Raw genomic sequence first — 15,877 nt, 5'->3', positions numbered from 1 at the left:
TATTTCGTCATTCGCTCATTACCGCTCTGACCTACCTCACCTCATGTGATCATCTTCTCAAACGTTATCCGCATCTCTCACGTTATCTCGAACATTATTTTCATCTTTAATGTGATCTCCTTTTTAAAGCCTTTATTTTTCCTTACTGGTGACGTCATTTCTAGTGTTGGGACGATTAATCGGAATCCGGAATCGGAAAAATTGAAACTTTTGGTGGTATCAGAAAAATGTGTGCCTATTTTCCGATACCAAAAACGATTCCTTTATCTCTTTATTATTTGATTTTGTTTGAAACAAAATCTTCCACTGTTCGTAGCAATAATAAAATAATAAACATTTAATTTTAACTACCAGTAAAGCTAAAAGCTATAAATCACCTCCATACGTGTTTTTTATTTCAAGAAAATATATGGACATTTAACACGCGTTTTTACTGTAATCCTGACAAAATATGAACTTTATAATAAAATATTTAGAGATTTATAAGGAATCGGAATCAGTAATTGGATCGGAATCAGGAAATATATTGGAATTGTCCCATTTTGCATGCACTTGCATATAGCTGTCCGTGCTACATTATATATATTTGGTTGTTCTGATCTTTTTTTTTTTTCTTTTTCTTTTTTTTTAGCCTAAAATGGACAAAATCCCTGAAGGTGACTGGTATTGTTATGAATGTATTTCAAAAGTAAGTATCAGAGTTTTTGATTCAGTTTTTGGGGGAATCAAGGAAGTCATTGAAACAACAAAGATGTAAAATTAAACTAACTTTTTTTTTTTTTAATTCTAATTTTTGGAAATGTCTGCCATATTAATTGATTTGGAAAAGTTTGCCGCCATGCTGTCAAGGAAAGAAAAAATTGTTTGAGTTTTACTCATCTAAATATTAAAAAAAATATTTTAGACTTTGTGGTAGAAAGTTCACTTTACTGCATCAATATAATGTAAAATGATCACCTACTTCCTATCCATATAGCATCGACCAGGCTGAGTAACCATTTAAAAAATTTTTTTTTTTCGAAAAGGCTCATTTTTAAATTTTGAAAAAAATTTATTATTCAATATGGAGATTAAATTGAAAAAGAAGAAAAAAAAACAAAAAACAATCAAGTTGAGGATAGTAGACTGAATTATCCAAATAAATTATAAATACTCATTGCAATAATGCAGAAAAAAAAAAATTAGTTCATTTGTTTTCGAAATGTCTTAAAGAAAAAAATCAGCATTTTTTTTTTTTTAAATTATTTGTCTAATTTGTAAGAGAAAATGTTTATATATGTTTGTTCGTTATTTTTTTCAGGCTACAGGAGTCCCCTGTTGTGTTGTGTGTGGCAAAAAGAATGGTAAATTGGCTTTATGTGACGAATGTCCACGAGCTTTTCATATAGAGTGTATGATTCCACCATTACAAAGGTACGTTTGCTTTTATTTTCATCTAACTTTTCTTCTTTTTTTTTTTTGCAGTGTATATATATATATATATATATATATATATATATATTCTGTGGAAATATGGTTTTTTAAAATTATATTTCACATATATTTTTATATACCAATCCCTTAATTTATGAAGCTCAATGTATTTCATCTTTTATTACGCCATTTTGAACTTTAATAAAAAGGTAATTCCAACATCTCTTCCAATTTTCAGATTTTATAATCATGCCCAAATGCATTTTATTTTAATGAATTGATAGTTGCTATTTCTTCTGATGAGTTAAGGGCAGAATAGATTCATTGATTGATATAATAATTAAATGAAAGATTTTGCACTATGAAACAGATGGTCAACATCATGAAATTTGGAATATAGACTTTTGTCATTTGTTTTTTAAGCTATATATATATATATATATATATATATATATATAAATTATATAAATCTATTAAGTATATTAAATCCCCGAAACAGTGTTTCATGGTAAACAACTGATGATCCCTTGAAAAATAAAAAAATTGGTACTATAGTAAATTCGAGAGAGTTGATGCAGTGATTGCAGGTGATTAAATGACTTACTGACTAGATGGTTTTTTAATGAATGATAAAAAGTAATTTTTTGTATAGTTTTAAATGTTAAAAACTTCAAAGACTATATATATATATATATATATATATATATATATATATATATATATATATATATATATATATATATATATATATATTAATTAGTCTTGGGATGATTGATCAGAATCGGAAATAAAAAAAAATCAGAACTTCTTGGAATTAGGGAAAATGTCTGCCTCTTCTGATGCCCAAAACGATTCTTTTTACCATTTTTATTTTTTTGTTTATGTATATAATTTAATTTTTCCACAGCTCATATTAATGATGGAATGATAAATATTTATTGATTTTAAACTACCAGTAAAACTAAAATCGATAAATCACACCTGTAAATGAATTTTTACATTTGCGAAAATACATGAACATTGAATATTATATTGTACCTAATATATAGTACTGATTTAAAAAAAAAAAAAAAAAAAAAAATGGGTGCCATCAGCAAGAATCAAAATTAAAACATTTAGCGCTCCAGCCACGTTTCCTACCGTTTGAGCTATCAACAGATAGATAAGAAAGATTTAAAATTAAACCACTTCAAACCATGAATGAATTTGCGCATGCGTAAAAGTAATAGAAATATGTTGACAAGTTGAAATGAACATTTTTGCATTTCAACTTGTCGACATATTTCTTTACGCGTTATTCATTCATTCAAAAATTATAAACGATCCTTGGTGTATGATTTCCTGTTAAATTCAATATTAGTTGACAAGTAGTTTAAGAGTTTATCATTAAATATTTTCTGCATACATTCACACACATGCATACATTTACTGTTTTATTTATATAAATACAAGGGAGGTAATGCAGTCTGTCATTTTGGCAACTGGTACTTTTACGTTTGTCAATGGCGAATCAAAAAAAATAAAAATAAAACAGATTTTTATTTTAATAAAAACATTCTACTTTGTTTTCTACTGTATTATTTTTTTTCTGATTTTTGGTGAGGATACTTAGTTTTTGCATCCAGGTGCTTTTAATTGGGACTCATACTTTATAAGCACCAAACTTTTGACTAAAAAAGCAAAAAAAAACAAAAAAAACACACACACAGAAAAAACTAATTTTTTTACATTCTTAAATGAACTATAAACAAAAACTTTTTAACAAAGATACCAAAGTTTTTTGTCTTTCATTTTGTCAGATTTTCTCTGTAAATCCATATCGATGCTGTTGTATTTTATATATATATATATATATATATATATATATATATATATAATACATTTCCTTTCACGAGGGGATGAAGGCCAGTGTTGTCTCAGATTGTATGATGTCTGATCCATTTGATGTTACGAATGGGACCAAACAGGGATGTGTAATGTCGCCAGTCCTCTTTACGCTCTTCTTTTCACTAATGCTGAAACATGCATTTGATGATTTGGACACTGGTGTCAAGTTTAAATTTCGGTCATCCGGTGGCTTATTTAACCATCAACGGTTTAAGGCCAAGACTCTTCTTCGCACCGAAATTATTCGCGACTTGCTCTTCGCTGACGATGCCGCACTGGTAGCCACGTCCTTTGAGGAAGCCCAGGTTCTTCTTGATCGATTTTCAGCCGCGTGCAAGGCCTTTGGCCTGACAATTAGCATAAGGAAGACTGAGGTAGTGCATCAGCCACACCCTACCCCAAAACAAGTTGAAGGCGTAAAGCAAAATCCACCAGAGTATAGATTTCCTGCGCACAAGTTGAAAGTCGACGGTCATGATATCAATTATGTCAAGTCCTTTCCTTACCTTGGTAGCAAGGTGAACCAGGGCGGTTCTCTTGATGATGAAATTGTCAACAGGATTGCTAAGGCCACTTTTGCCTTTGGAAATCTCCGCCATCGCTTGTGGAACGAAAGGGGTATTCGACTAGACACAAAAATCCTTGTCTACAGTGCTGTTGTTCTTTCCATTCTTCTTTATGGATCTGAGTCATGGACTCCATACAGACATCACATTAATCAGCTGGACGTTTTCCACAAAAGCTGTCTACGCTCCATATGTGGTCTTAGCTCCGCGACAAGGTATCAAATGCCGAATTATTCACAAAATGCAAAATATCTGGCATTGAATTATTCCTTATTCAATCGCAATTGCGGTGGGCTGGTCATGTATTGAGGATGCCCGATGACAGAATTCCAAAAATTGTGATGTACAGTCAATTTGAGGGTGGTAAAAGAATTGTCGGACGTCCTTGGCTTAGGTACAAGGACAAGTTGTAGAGTAACTTGTCTGCAGTGAACATACCATACAGGAGTCTTGAAGATGAGGTGAATGACCGAAAAGGATGGAGATCAAGGTGTTTTGAAGGTCTGCAGAGGTTTCAATCTGAAAGCTTAAGGCAACTGAAAGAAAACAGAGTAAGAGCAAAACGACTACCAGCCGAACCAATATCTGCAGCATTAAATCCACATTCATGTTCTATTTGTGGCCTTGTCTGCAAGTCCCTTGCTGGACTAAAAAGTCATCAGAGGCAAAAGCATAAATGAGTTTTAGAAATATGGGTTGTCTGAACCTCATACGTCGAAATCGACGGGAGAGTCCATCATAATACAACAGGATCGGCACTGAAGAAGACCAAAGAACCGGTCAAAAATTATGTGCTTTTGAAAGAAACATTTTCATGTTTTTTTTTTTTCAAAAGACTTTTTGTATTCCTACACGTCAACACATAGGAAATAAATATAGAAAATATATAAAAATTTATGTTTTTCATATTGATATTTTATACATACATATATATATATATATATCTTGAATTATGGTGATAAGTTTTTCAAACATAACAAGTATAATTGATTTTGCATAAGAGATAACTACATCAAGAAGCCACATCTCCTGCGTAATGGCTGACCTCGTATGTACTCATCTACTAAAACAAAGAGACGACAATAAACCTAAACAAAATATCCAAATTAAAATTAACTTTTTTTTTTCATTGCTATTAATTTTATAAAGTTTATAATTTGAAAATGGTTGTTTTTGTTTTTTGTTCTTTTGTATGCCTTTGATAACAAGTAAAATAAATAACACAAAAAATTATTTTTTCTAGGTTACCAAAGAAATGGTTATGTGCATCTTGTGTTGCTGAAAAGGTAAAAATAATTTTCCGTTTCTATATAGTTTTTTTTTTTTTTTTTTACAATCTAAAAATGTTCTTCGATGTATTTCTTAATATTTAGTTTTTTATTTTTATTTTATCAAAATTTAAAAATGTTTGAATTGTATTCTTGACTGCGTTTATAGATTATTTACAAACTTTGCATCTACAAAATAAATTAATCAGTCAAAATTGTCTGCTTTTTTTTTGTACTTCTGGTTTCTGCTGCCCATTTGATTGTGCACAAGCAGACAAGAAGACCATTCTTAACACAGGAAAAGAAAGGAAAAGAGCTTTCATGTTAGAAGAAAATAATCATTAATCAAAAGGGACCATATCTTACTTGTTACCATTATCCTGTGTGCAGAGTAGAAACAGGAAATCGGAAAGATCAGACAACCTTGACTCTAATGAATTAATTTACCAATTCAATGTCAACAAGTGCTCGTCGTAAAAACTGTTGGGGGTGGGGTGGAGGCTATGAATTTGCTGACTGCAGTTTCATGCAGAAAATGTGGCCACCATAAACAGTAAGCTGTGGACAGTGACTTGTGATATCTTAAGATGGGGTCCCAGTTGCTTTCTTCAATCCTTTGATCCAATGACGCAAGATAATTTTTTTTTTTACTTGTTAGTTGAACACGTCCAACCATTAGCCATCTGTATGGTTGGTTGTTTGAGATTAGTAAAAGAAAGAAAAACACGAATGTCAGACATTGCTACAGAAGAAAAAAATGGAGCCGTTAGTGACGTGATACTATGGGATCCTAAACATGAAATGCCTAAAGTAGGAAGACTTATCATGATGTACACAAAATTATTGACAGAAATCACTGGCTTGCAACTTGGACATTTTTCGAAGACTATGGAAAATAGAAACCTGTGGAGAGAGAGTCAGTTTGATTCGGGTAACCCGGCGAATGCGATGATATTAATTTTTAAAAAATGCTGTAAATTAATAAATAACTTTTAGTACTGAGAAAACTCTATCTGAAATTTTTGTCAGAATTATCTCCCTTGGTCCTTACAATTCTAACACAAGATGGGCAAGTTGTTCATCTATTTTGTTCACATGCAAAGAAAATTTGAAAACGATTGATACTGATTCTTGTACACCTCAGAGAGCTTCCCCACATACCAAGAGCCAAATTCTGCCACTTATCACGTCTTGAACAAGTCTCTCAGTTGTAAAGAACGACATATCATAATCTGGTCGAGCCACTTCTTTGGTGGTCATAGTCTTCTAGCCATTGAATGCCAGTTTTCCCTAGTTTGAAAATCAAACGGTTTTTGATATTACATAAACTCGCTCTCCAGTTCTCGAGGATCAGCGTGTCGGCTGTCGCCAAATTCTATTCTGCGCAGTCTTGTCTAATCCAGCTTACCTTCCTGCGATTTAAAAGACATCTTTGTTTCTGCAATAGTTTTATCGAGGAGGGTGAGAGTTCTACATCACCATACCTGCATTATTGAGTCATCTGCTGGATAACTTCCATGTTGGACAAGTGTAGTGCTTTTAGTAAATCCTCTGACCTGATATGTTTGCATTTGCTCCGATTTTTATATCATGGATCTGCCGGTGTGATGCAAATGCACGAGATAGGGCTGAGTGAGGATCCAGCATACACTGCTGTATGCAGGAGGTCCTGGATATGACCTTAAACTACATCCAATGTTGAGGTCCCAGCTTGCAGGCTTTGGCAAGTGTGGAGCCACCCTTTAATTGCCATTGCTCCCAGGTCCACTCTGACCTGGAGTGGTAGTCCCTGTTAGGGTCCCAACTATGGGTTAAATAGAAATCGACTTGATAAAAACAATTCTATTAAAAAAAACCTTTCTCCAAAATAACTGGATTTGACACTAAATAACCTGAAAAGGGTTGACATACCATAAAACAACTTTTGCATTGTTATTGCAGGGAAATAAAAAGTCCAAGCGAGGCCGGAAGAAGAAAGAAGAACCTCTAAAAAAAGAGAAGAAAACGTGCGAAAATAATAAAAGTGACGAAGAACGGAAAAAAGAACAACATGCTAAGGATATGTCTCTTTGCAAGTAAGTCGTTGCGCAAGTATTTCGACAATGTTTTTTTAATATTTAAAGGAGTTGTTTTGAAGTATTTCGACGAGATGCTTTGAAGTATTTCGACGAGATGCTTTGAAGTATTTCGACGAGATGCTTTGAAGTATTTCGACGAGATGCTTTGAAGTATTTCGACGAGATGCTTTGAAGTATTTCGACGAGATGCTTTGAAGTATTTCGACGAGATGTTTTGAAGTATTTCGACGAGATGTTTTGAAGTATTTCGACGAGATGTTTTGAAGTATTTCGACGAGATGTTTTGAAGTATTTCGACGGGATGTTTTGAAGTATTTCGACGGGATGCTTTGAAGTATTTCGACGGGATGCTTTGAAGTATTTCGACGGGATGCTTTGAAGTATTTCGACGGGATGCTTTGAAGTATTTCGACGGGATGCTTTGAAGTATTTCGACGAGATGCTTTGAAGTATTTCGACGAGATGCTTTGAAGTATTTCGACGGGATGCTTTGAAGTATTTCGACGGGATGCTTTGAAGTATTTCGACGGGATGCTTTGAAGTATTTCGAAGGGATGCTTTGAAGTATTTCGACGGGATGCTTTGAAGTATTTCGACGGGATGCTTTGAAGTATTTCGACGGGATGCTTTGAAGTATTTCGACGGGATGCTTTGAAGTATTTCGACGGGATGCTTTGAAGTATTTCGACGGGATGCTTTGAAGTATTTCGACGGGATGCTTTGAAGTATTTCGACGGGATGCTTTGAAGTATTTCGACGGGATGCTTTGAAGTATTTCGACGGGATGCTTTGAAGTATTTCGACGGGATGCTTTGAAGTATTTCGACGGGATGCTTTGAAGTATTTCGACGGGAAGTTTTGAAGTATTTCGACGGGATGCTTTGAGTTATTTCGACGGGATGCTTTGAGTTATTTCGACGGGATGCTTTGAGTTATTTCGACGGGATGTTTTGAAATATTTCGAAGGGATGTATTGAAGTATTTCGACGGGATGCTTTGAAGTATTTCGACGGGATGCTTTGAAGTATTTCGACGGGATGCTTTGAAGTATTTCGACGGGATGCTTTGAAGTATTTCGACGGGATGCTTTGAAGTATTTCGACGGGATGCTTTGAAGTATTTCGACGGGATGCTTTGAGTTATTTCGACGGGATGCTTTGAGTTATTTCGACGGGATGCTTTGAGTTATTTCGACGGGATGCTTTGAGTTATTTCGACGGGATGCTTTGAAATATTTCGAAGGGATGTATTGAAGTATTTCGACGGGATGCTTTGAAGTATTTCGACGGGATGCTTTGAAGTATTTTGACGGGATGCTTTGAAGTATTTTGACGGGATGCTTTGAAGTATTTTGACGGGATGCTTTGAAGTATTTTGACGGGATGCTTTGAAGTATTTTGACGGGATGCTTTGAAGTATTTTGACGGGATGCTTTGAAGTATTTTGACGGGATGCTTTGAAGTATTTTGACGGGATGCTTTGAAGTATTTTGACGGGATATTTTGAAGTATTTCGACGGGATTCTTTGAAGTATTTCGACGGGATGTTTTGAAATTTTTTAACACTTCTACCCATTAGTTAGGCCTCTACACCGTTATTTTTTAGCCAGTCTGACAAATTGTCTTCAGATAGATGGGCTGTCACATAGCCTCCTTCCAGTTTGGTAACTGGACAGTGTTGGATCAATGTATGATCAGGTGGTTTATGTCCTTCATGGGAGGGAGGCTTCTTTGCACTTTGGGCAGATTGGGGAGTCTATTTGTCTCCACCTGTGTTTGTTTACTACAGTCCTGAAGTGTCTTGTTCTCATCTGGTTTGTGGCTCCCCACTGCTTTTGTTTGTTTACTGCAATCGATGTCAACTTTGATTTCTTTTTGTCTTTCTTTCAGAGTGATTTTGTTAGAACTGGAGAAGAATGAAAATGGTTGGCCATTTCTGCAGCCAGTCAACCAAAAACAGTTTCCATCTTATAAAAAGTATATCAAGAAACCGATGGATTTCTATACAATGAGACTCAAACTCCGAGATAACCAGTAAGTTTAAAACGATAATCTTTACTTACAAGACAAAGATCTGGTGTGACTAACCAAAGCAGCATTCATTTTAGATGGGTTAAACTGTCTTCCTACAAAGGAGGAAGTTTCATGGGAGTATGAATTTAACAAGGGGTCCCCAGTCGCATGTATATCCCCCCCCCCCATTAGGTTTTTTTGCAACTCTTGTAGGGAGGTGTCAATGTTCTCCTCCATATAGCACCTAGTATTCCTAAATTGTCACTTATTCGGTAATGACTAGGCCCAACATTGTTTAACTTGGGTAATCTGACAATAACCAATGTGTCAAGGTGATCTGCTGTTTCCTGGAATTGAATGGGAAGATGGAATACTGTTGCCACATCTGGGGAGGAGCTCCTAAGAGTACCCTTTTCTGCCTTGAGTGGATACAAAACTGCCATCGAAATCTAGTGGGTGACAATCCTTTTGCCTACTTGTCTCTCACAGAAGAGATGTTGTGAGTCTATCTCTGCTCTATCGTTATATCATGGTAGGCGCTCGACTGAGCTTCAATCTATGATCCCTTCTTCTTTGTAAAACATTCGCAATAAGCACTCATCTAGCTGCAACAACTGTCAACAATTTTCCTCACTTTCTGTCTGTGCCTAAAACTAAACAAAAAATTCCATGAGCAAAGTTTCTTTCCTAAAACTGTCTATCTGTGGAAGACAATACTGTGAGGCTGCTTCTCAACTTACTATAGCATGGTTGTTTTCAAATCTAATGTAAAGAAATTTCTGTTCAGCCATGCTTTTAAATAATCAAGTCCTACCCAAGTTCCATAATGTCTCGACATCTACCTAACAATAAACCTCCAGGCCTTGATAAGTGGTGACCCCAAGTAAGAAACAAATATTAATTCTCATCAAATAGAAAAATGTTTCTTTTTTTTTTTTAACAAATAGAAAAATATGCATTTTTTTTTTTTTTTTTACAAATAGAAAAATGTTTTTTTTTTTTTTTGTTTAGAAAAATATGCATTTTATTTTTTTTTGTTGTCTAGAAAAATATGCATTTTATTTTTTTTTTGTTTAGAAAAATATGCATTTTTTTTTTTTTTGTTTAGAAAAATATGCGTTTTATTTCTTTTTTTTGTTTAGAAAAATATGCATTTTTTTTTTTTTTTTTTACAAATAGAAAAATATGCATCCTATTTTTTTTAATTTTTATTTTTTAACAAATTGATGGAATAAACTTTTGCCGGTTGCGAGCCTCCAGCGATTTTACTAGCAACACGTGTTGACGTCGACGTTCTCGTTCCTGCTGCCGTGAATAAGACAATAGTTATAATTCAGCATACACAAAGAAAAATGAGGCCAAGAGAGGAAGAGTTCATATGTAATCAAGACGCAGCAACGATGCTACATTGTGTGCTGTGGTTTATTCAAAACTAGCTGTACCCCTCTCCCCCAGTGTTGTCCGGGAGCATATTAAATAGTAATTCATTTAGCTTTTCTTTACTCAAACTATGCCTAATTCCTGTCCAGACAAAGTATTTTCTGGAAGGAATTATATCAAAAATGCATTTTATCCTTCCAAATAACATGCTGCAAAGATTGACAAATAAAAACTGATAAACCCGAATCAAATATTCATTTTAACAAGAAAGGTGCTTATACAGAATGGGGCACATATTTTGCCGATCCGCTATTGATAAGAGTGGAAATCTTGTAAAGCAAGGAAAGATAAGTCCGTCTGTCATTTAATCAAGTAATAATGAATAATGGAGCAGCAAAATACAAAAACTTGTTGCAATTTTTATTTTTTTATAATTTTTTAATGAGGATATTTTTAAAAAATTTTTTTTTTGCCTGATGCATAAGTTTATCAAATTTTTACTTTTCATCCGTGTCCTATATACTGTAGAAGTACCAAAAGAATATTTTAGAGAATAAAGATACTGGTTTTACTTAATTTAAAATTAAATTAAGTTGGTATCATTTCATCTTAATATTAATTTGTATCTATACAACAATGTGATGGCAATAAAACACAAAGGATAAAACAAAAAAAAAAAAAATCCAAAAATACGGAGGCATTTTTTATGAATTGATATTTCACCTAAAACTTTCTTAAGGCTTTTTCAAGATACATGATACAAGGAAAAGCTGCTTTTCAAACATGAAAAACTGACAAACCAGAATCAAATATTCGTTGTGAAAAAGGATGAAAAATTATTGACGATAAAGATACTCTTTTCACTTGATCTGTTTTTTAAAGAGAAAATGTCTATATGTCCAGCTAAAACTTGAAGAATAGACAACAAACTCCCACAAAGTTGTGAATTATTTCCATCTATGTAATATGTGTAATTCTGGCCCAAACAAAGTATTTTCTGGAAGGAATTAAATTAAAAAAAAACATTTTATCCTTTCTATCAACATGCTGCAACGATCCACAAATAAAAACTGACAAACCAGAATGAAATATTCATTTTAACAAGAAAGGCATTTATCCATTGGGATTGATCCCTCTTACATGTCTGCTCTTCTGCTTGAAATGTTGCCAGAAAGAGATAAAATTCTTCTCTCTCTCTCTCTCTCTCTCTCTCTCTCTCTCTGGAAGTCATGTGATTTCGTCGACTTTTGTTTCTGAGGTCACTTCTGATCCCTAGGTGTTACTCAAATTTTTCCAGTGAAACCTATGTAGAATTTAAAAAAAAAAAAAAAAAATGGAATCTATTAAAATCCACGGTACTTGTACAGTTTAACCGAGACATTAAAAAATGAAAATATTGAAAAAAAGTTTATATGGAATGAAGTTCTCTGAAAAAAAATTTTTCACTTAATTTCATCAAGTAGTTTTTTTTTTTTTTTTTTTTTACAGCGGAAAAACAATTTATTATGATACCGAGCAAAAGGTTCGATTTTTAGGAAGAAAAGCTAGAATTAAAGATGGGGAGGGAGTGTCAGCGCTTTAAATTGAGTTATCTCCCCGTGATCCAAACAAAAAATTAAAAATTCAAAGATGTCTACCTTCAACGTGCGGTCATAAAAATGTGTTTTTCCGCTGTAAAAAACAAAAAACGAAATACTCGACCAAATAAAGTGAAATTTTTTTTCGGAGATCTTCAGTCCAAAACGGATACGAACAATATAACCTTTTTTTGATATTTTCATTTTTTAATGTCTTGATTAAACTGTACAAGTACCAAACCTACAGTTGCGTTAATAAAATGCTGTAGCTTTTTGGCAAATAGCGTTTAATAATAAAAAAAAATTTTTTAACTTTGTATAACCATTTCCCGTATTTCTAAATTTCCAGTTTTTTTTTTTCTTTTTCTTTTTTCCAGGTACAAATCCAAAGAACAGTTTTCTGCGGATGCCCATTTAATATTTGATAACTGCGAACTTTTTAACGAAGATGATTCCGAAGTTGGTAAAGCCGGCCACAATTTGCGGAGCTATTTTGTAAAACGTTGGACTGAACAATTAAACCAAAGTCGAAAGGCGGACGACACACCGCCAACGGCAGTACTGCCGCCGCCACCGCCATCATCATCATCATCATCATTATCATCATCCATGAAAGGAGGGGGAGGAGATAACGACTCTAATGAAGAGAGCTAGACCTCTTCCTCACCCTTCTCTTTCCCCTCCTTTCTTTCCTCCTACTACTACTACCCTATCCAAAATATTTGGGTGATTCCTGCAAATCACAGACTTTGTATTTTGCATATTTTCAAAAGAAAAAAAAATAATAATTTACAAGAACAACTGCAACAATACTGCTACATTTAATTAGTCATTATGAATATATTTTGTAAATTTCCCATAAGACATAAATTAATTTCGTGTTTGATGTCTGGTGGCCTGTAAATAACGACCGTTTATTTTTTTATTTTTATTTTTTCAGTTTTTTTACTTTTTTTTTTTAATTTTTTTTTTTTTTTTTTTTACATCTAAAATTTTTTTTTTTTTTTTTTTGGCTGCTTCTAAAAAGTGGAAGACGATTTTAAAAAAAAAAAAAAATTTTTTTTTTTTTGTATTTATGAACTAAGCCACCGTTTCGCCTTCTGTTGTCCGTCTTCTTCTTTTTCTTCCATTTTTGACCGTCATTCAAATTTTTATTTATTTAAAAAAAAAAAAAAAAATTGGTGCTTCTGTAGATTGGTGATATTCTAAACCAATGCGTTTCAGGTAAACAACGCTATCATGTACTTACTTGTCATCGCAAAATTTGTAATAACTTCTGAAAATTACTAAAAATGATCTAGTAAATGTGCTAGAAATATTTTAAATAAAAAAAATCAGTCACAAGAGAAAAAATGTCCGTACGTATTTATTTAGTGAAAATCATCAATTGCAGTTACCTCCCCTTGAATCTTGCGAATTTTCAACAATAAAATCTTCAACATTAAAATATACAAATAAATTTCACAAATCGCTAAACTACATAATTTTCATTTTTACTTGTAACTATTTTTTTACCGGATCATTTTTACATAATTTTTTTCATTTACACTAATTTTGACATGACGCATACGTACGTAATAATGTTTTCACCTGAAATGAGTTTATTTAAAAGATCACCAACTTAACGCGAGCACTATAATTTTTTTTAATTTTTTTTCTTTACCTCCCTCTTAAGTCACAAAAGTATTTTTTTTTCTAGCAATGTTTTTTGTTTTGTTTTTTGTTTTTTTTTGGCAAAATAGTTAGGTGTTGATTGTTAATTTGGCAAATTCATGAAGACTTCACAAATTTACCGATTCCAGTGAAAATGCTTTCACTTTATTTTTTTATTTCAAATTTTATTATGATTTAAAAGTTGACAAATCTTTGCAGTATTTCAGTTATGTTTAGTTTGGTGAATTTTTCTTGAAAAAAAAAAAAATTGTGGGGGGGGGGAATTTTTCTTAAAAAAAAAAAAAGACTGATGTTGGTTCTTATATAGAATTCAACCTAATTAAAAAAAAAAAAAAATAAATAAATACTGAAAAATCTTATGATGTCTGTACCTGTCATGAAACGAAAATGTCATATTCCAAAAGTCATGCAAATTGATCAAGTAATATATATATATATATATATATATATATAAATAAATCAATCAATTCTTTAGCGATTTTTAATAGTAAATCATAGCCACCACAAGACAAATTTTAAAATCTTGATAGTTCAAATTGAGTTGTCTCCCTTTATTGGCAGATAAAGAAATGCTGTTTTCACATCCTACAATTTGATTTTCTTTAAAAAAAACAAAAAAAAACAAAACAAAACTCCTTGGTCGGTCAATTTCTGATCAATCGATTTTTGGAATATGGCATTTTTGTTCCATGATGGGTCCTTGCAACAAAGATTTTTCTGAATTTAAAAAAAATTTTTAATTAGGTTGAATTCTGGAGTTGCATCAAGTTTTCTGCAACAGGAAATGGATTCTTTGAAATCGTCCATTAAGAACAAGAGTTGGAACAGATATATTAAGAGCATTGCCAAGGCTGTGCAAAGAAGGTGGGCTCTCTCTACCATGCTAGAAAGCTACTTATGCCTGACAGTATCCTGTACCTCTACAAGGCCACCATTCGCTCATATATGGAGTATTGTTGTCACATTTGGGTTGGTGCATCTGCTACTAGTCTCTCACTCCTGGGCAGGGTTCAAAAGAGACCTGATTCGTTCTGAATTATCATCTAAGCTTCAACCTCTGTCCCATCGACAAAATGTTGCATCCCTCTGCCTGTTCTAGAAGTATTTTAATGGTGAATGCTTTGACGAACTACAAGCACTTGTGCCCCCTTAACTTAAATACCTCCGACAAACCCGACAAGTAACTAAATCCCACTTCTATAAAGTAGATGTCTCTAGGTGTAAGAAAGCCTTCTTCCCCAGAACTTCTAGAATATGGAACTCTCTTCCGAGTTACTGTTTTCCCAACTGTACTGACATGCAGAAGTTCAAGTGTAATGTAAACAAACATTTTGCTGCTCAACTCCCTACATAGTATCCCTGCAACTTATGTTCCCGATAGTAGCTCCCTACTTCAAAGTGGCCATGTGCCTTGTTTGGCGTGGAAATGTGGGGAAGGGGGGGTTTAATTACATTTTTTTTTTTTTTATTCAACAATTTCTTTTATGAATTATTTTCCAAAATTGATTTCTTATAAAAGTTAAGAATTACATAAATCTTAAAATTAACCAAAAAAAAACGAAGCCGTCTCTTCTGCACTTATTTATACTGTTCATCAGCTTGAGCTGCTTTTCCTCGCAACGAACTATCGAGCCGCTGACCATTGCATCCTCTTTCGCTTATCCTGAGCTTGATCGTACAATATTGCTGATTACTTTTATGAAGATTTTATGTTTCAAATGAAATGGTATTTCAAGATGTTGGATGGTGATATCGTTCTTAATATTGAATTTTCTGAGAAAATTTTACGTTGATTATTTTTATGCGTTCGCGATATTTGTTGCGAAGCAGGTTTTGTTTTGTTTCATAGTCTTAACATTAACCTTTTTTTGACTTTTTTATTAAAGATTTTTTATGTCCCCCCCCCCAAGAATATATAAATATAGAGAGAGAGAGCGAGAGAGAGAGGAAGTTACAAAACAATATTTGGCAATAAAGCTAGTTGCATACATACTACTGTACAATTCTGTTCCCAACTACTGG

At 33.2% G+C, this 15,877-nt stretch overlaps 1 protein-coding gene across 17 annotated transcripts in view; it reads left to right on the top strand.

Annotated features, from left to right (window-relative positions):
- The window catches only part of LOC145259755 (bromodomain adjacent to zinc finger domain protein 2B-like), a 401,536-nt gene extending 388,469 nt beyond the window's left edge, over positions 1-13,067 (top strand). For all 17 annotated transcript variants that reach the window (XM_080117486.1, XM_080117484.1, XM_080117483.1 and 14 more), the window contains 6 exons: positions 632-688; positions 1,301-1,413; positions 5,110-5,152; positions 7,076-7,209; positions 9,102-9,245; positions 12,559-13,067. In XM_080117486.1, coding sequence (XP_079973612.1) covers positions 632-688; positions 1,301-1,413; positions 5,110-5,152; positions 7,076-7,209; positions 9,102-9,245; positions 12,559-12,835 — 768 coding nt within the window. In that variant the 3' untranslated portion in view covers positions 12,836-13,067. The remainder of the gene's footprint in view (positions 1-631; positions 689-1,300; positions 1,414-5,109; positions 5,153-7,075; positions 7,210-9,101; positions 9,246-12,558) is intronic.
- Positions 13,068-15,877: the final 2,810 nt, after the last annotated feature.

This window comes from Euprymna scolopes, chromosome 35 (genome assembly GCF_053919585.1).
Source record: "Euprymna scolopes isolate OS-2025 chromosome 35, ASM5391958v1, whole genome shotgun sequence".
Classification (NCBI taxonomy): domain Eukaryota; kingdom Metazoa; phylum Mollusca; class Cephalopoda; order Sepiida; family Sepiolidae; genus Euprymna; species Euprymna scolopes.
This window is presented reverse-complemented; position numbering and strand designations above follow the sequence as displayed.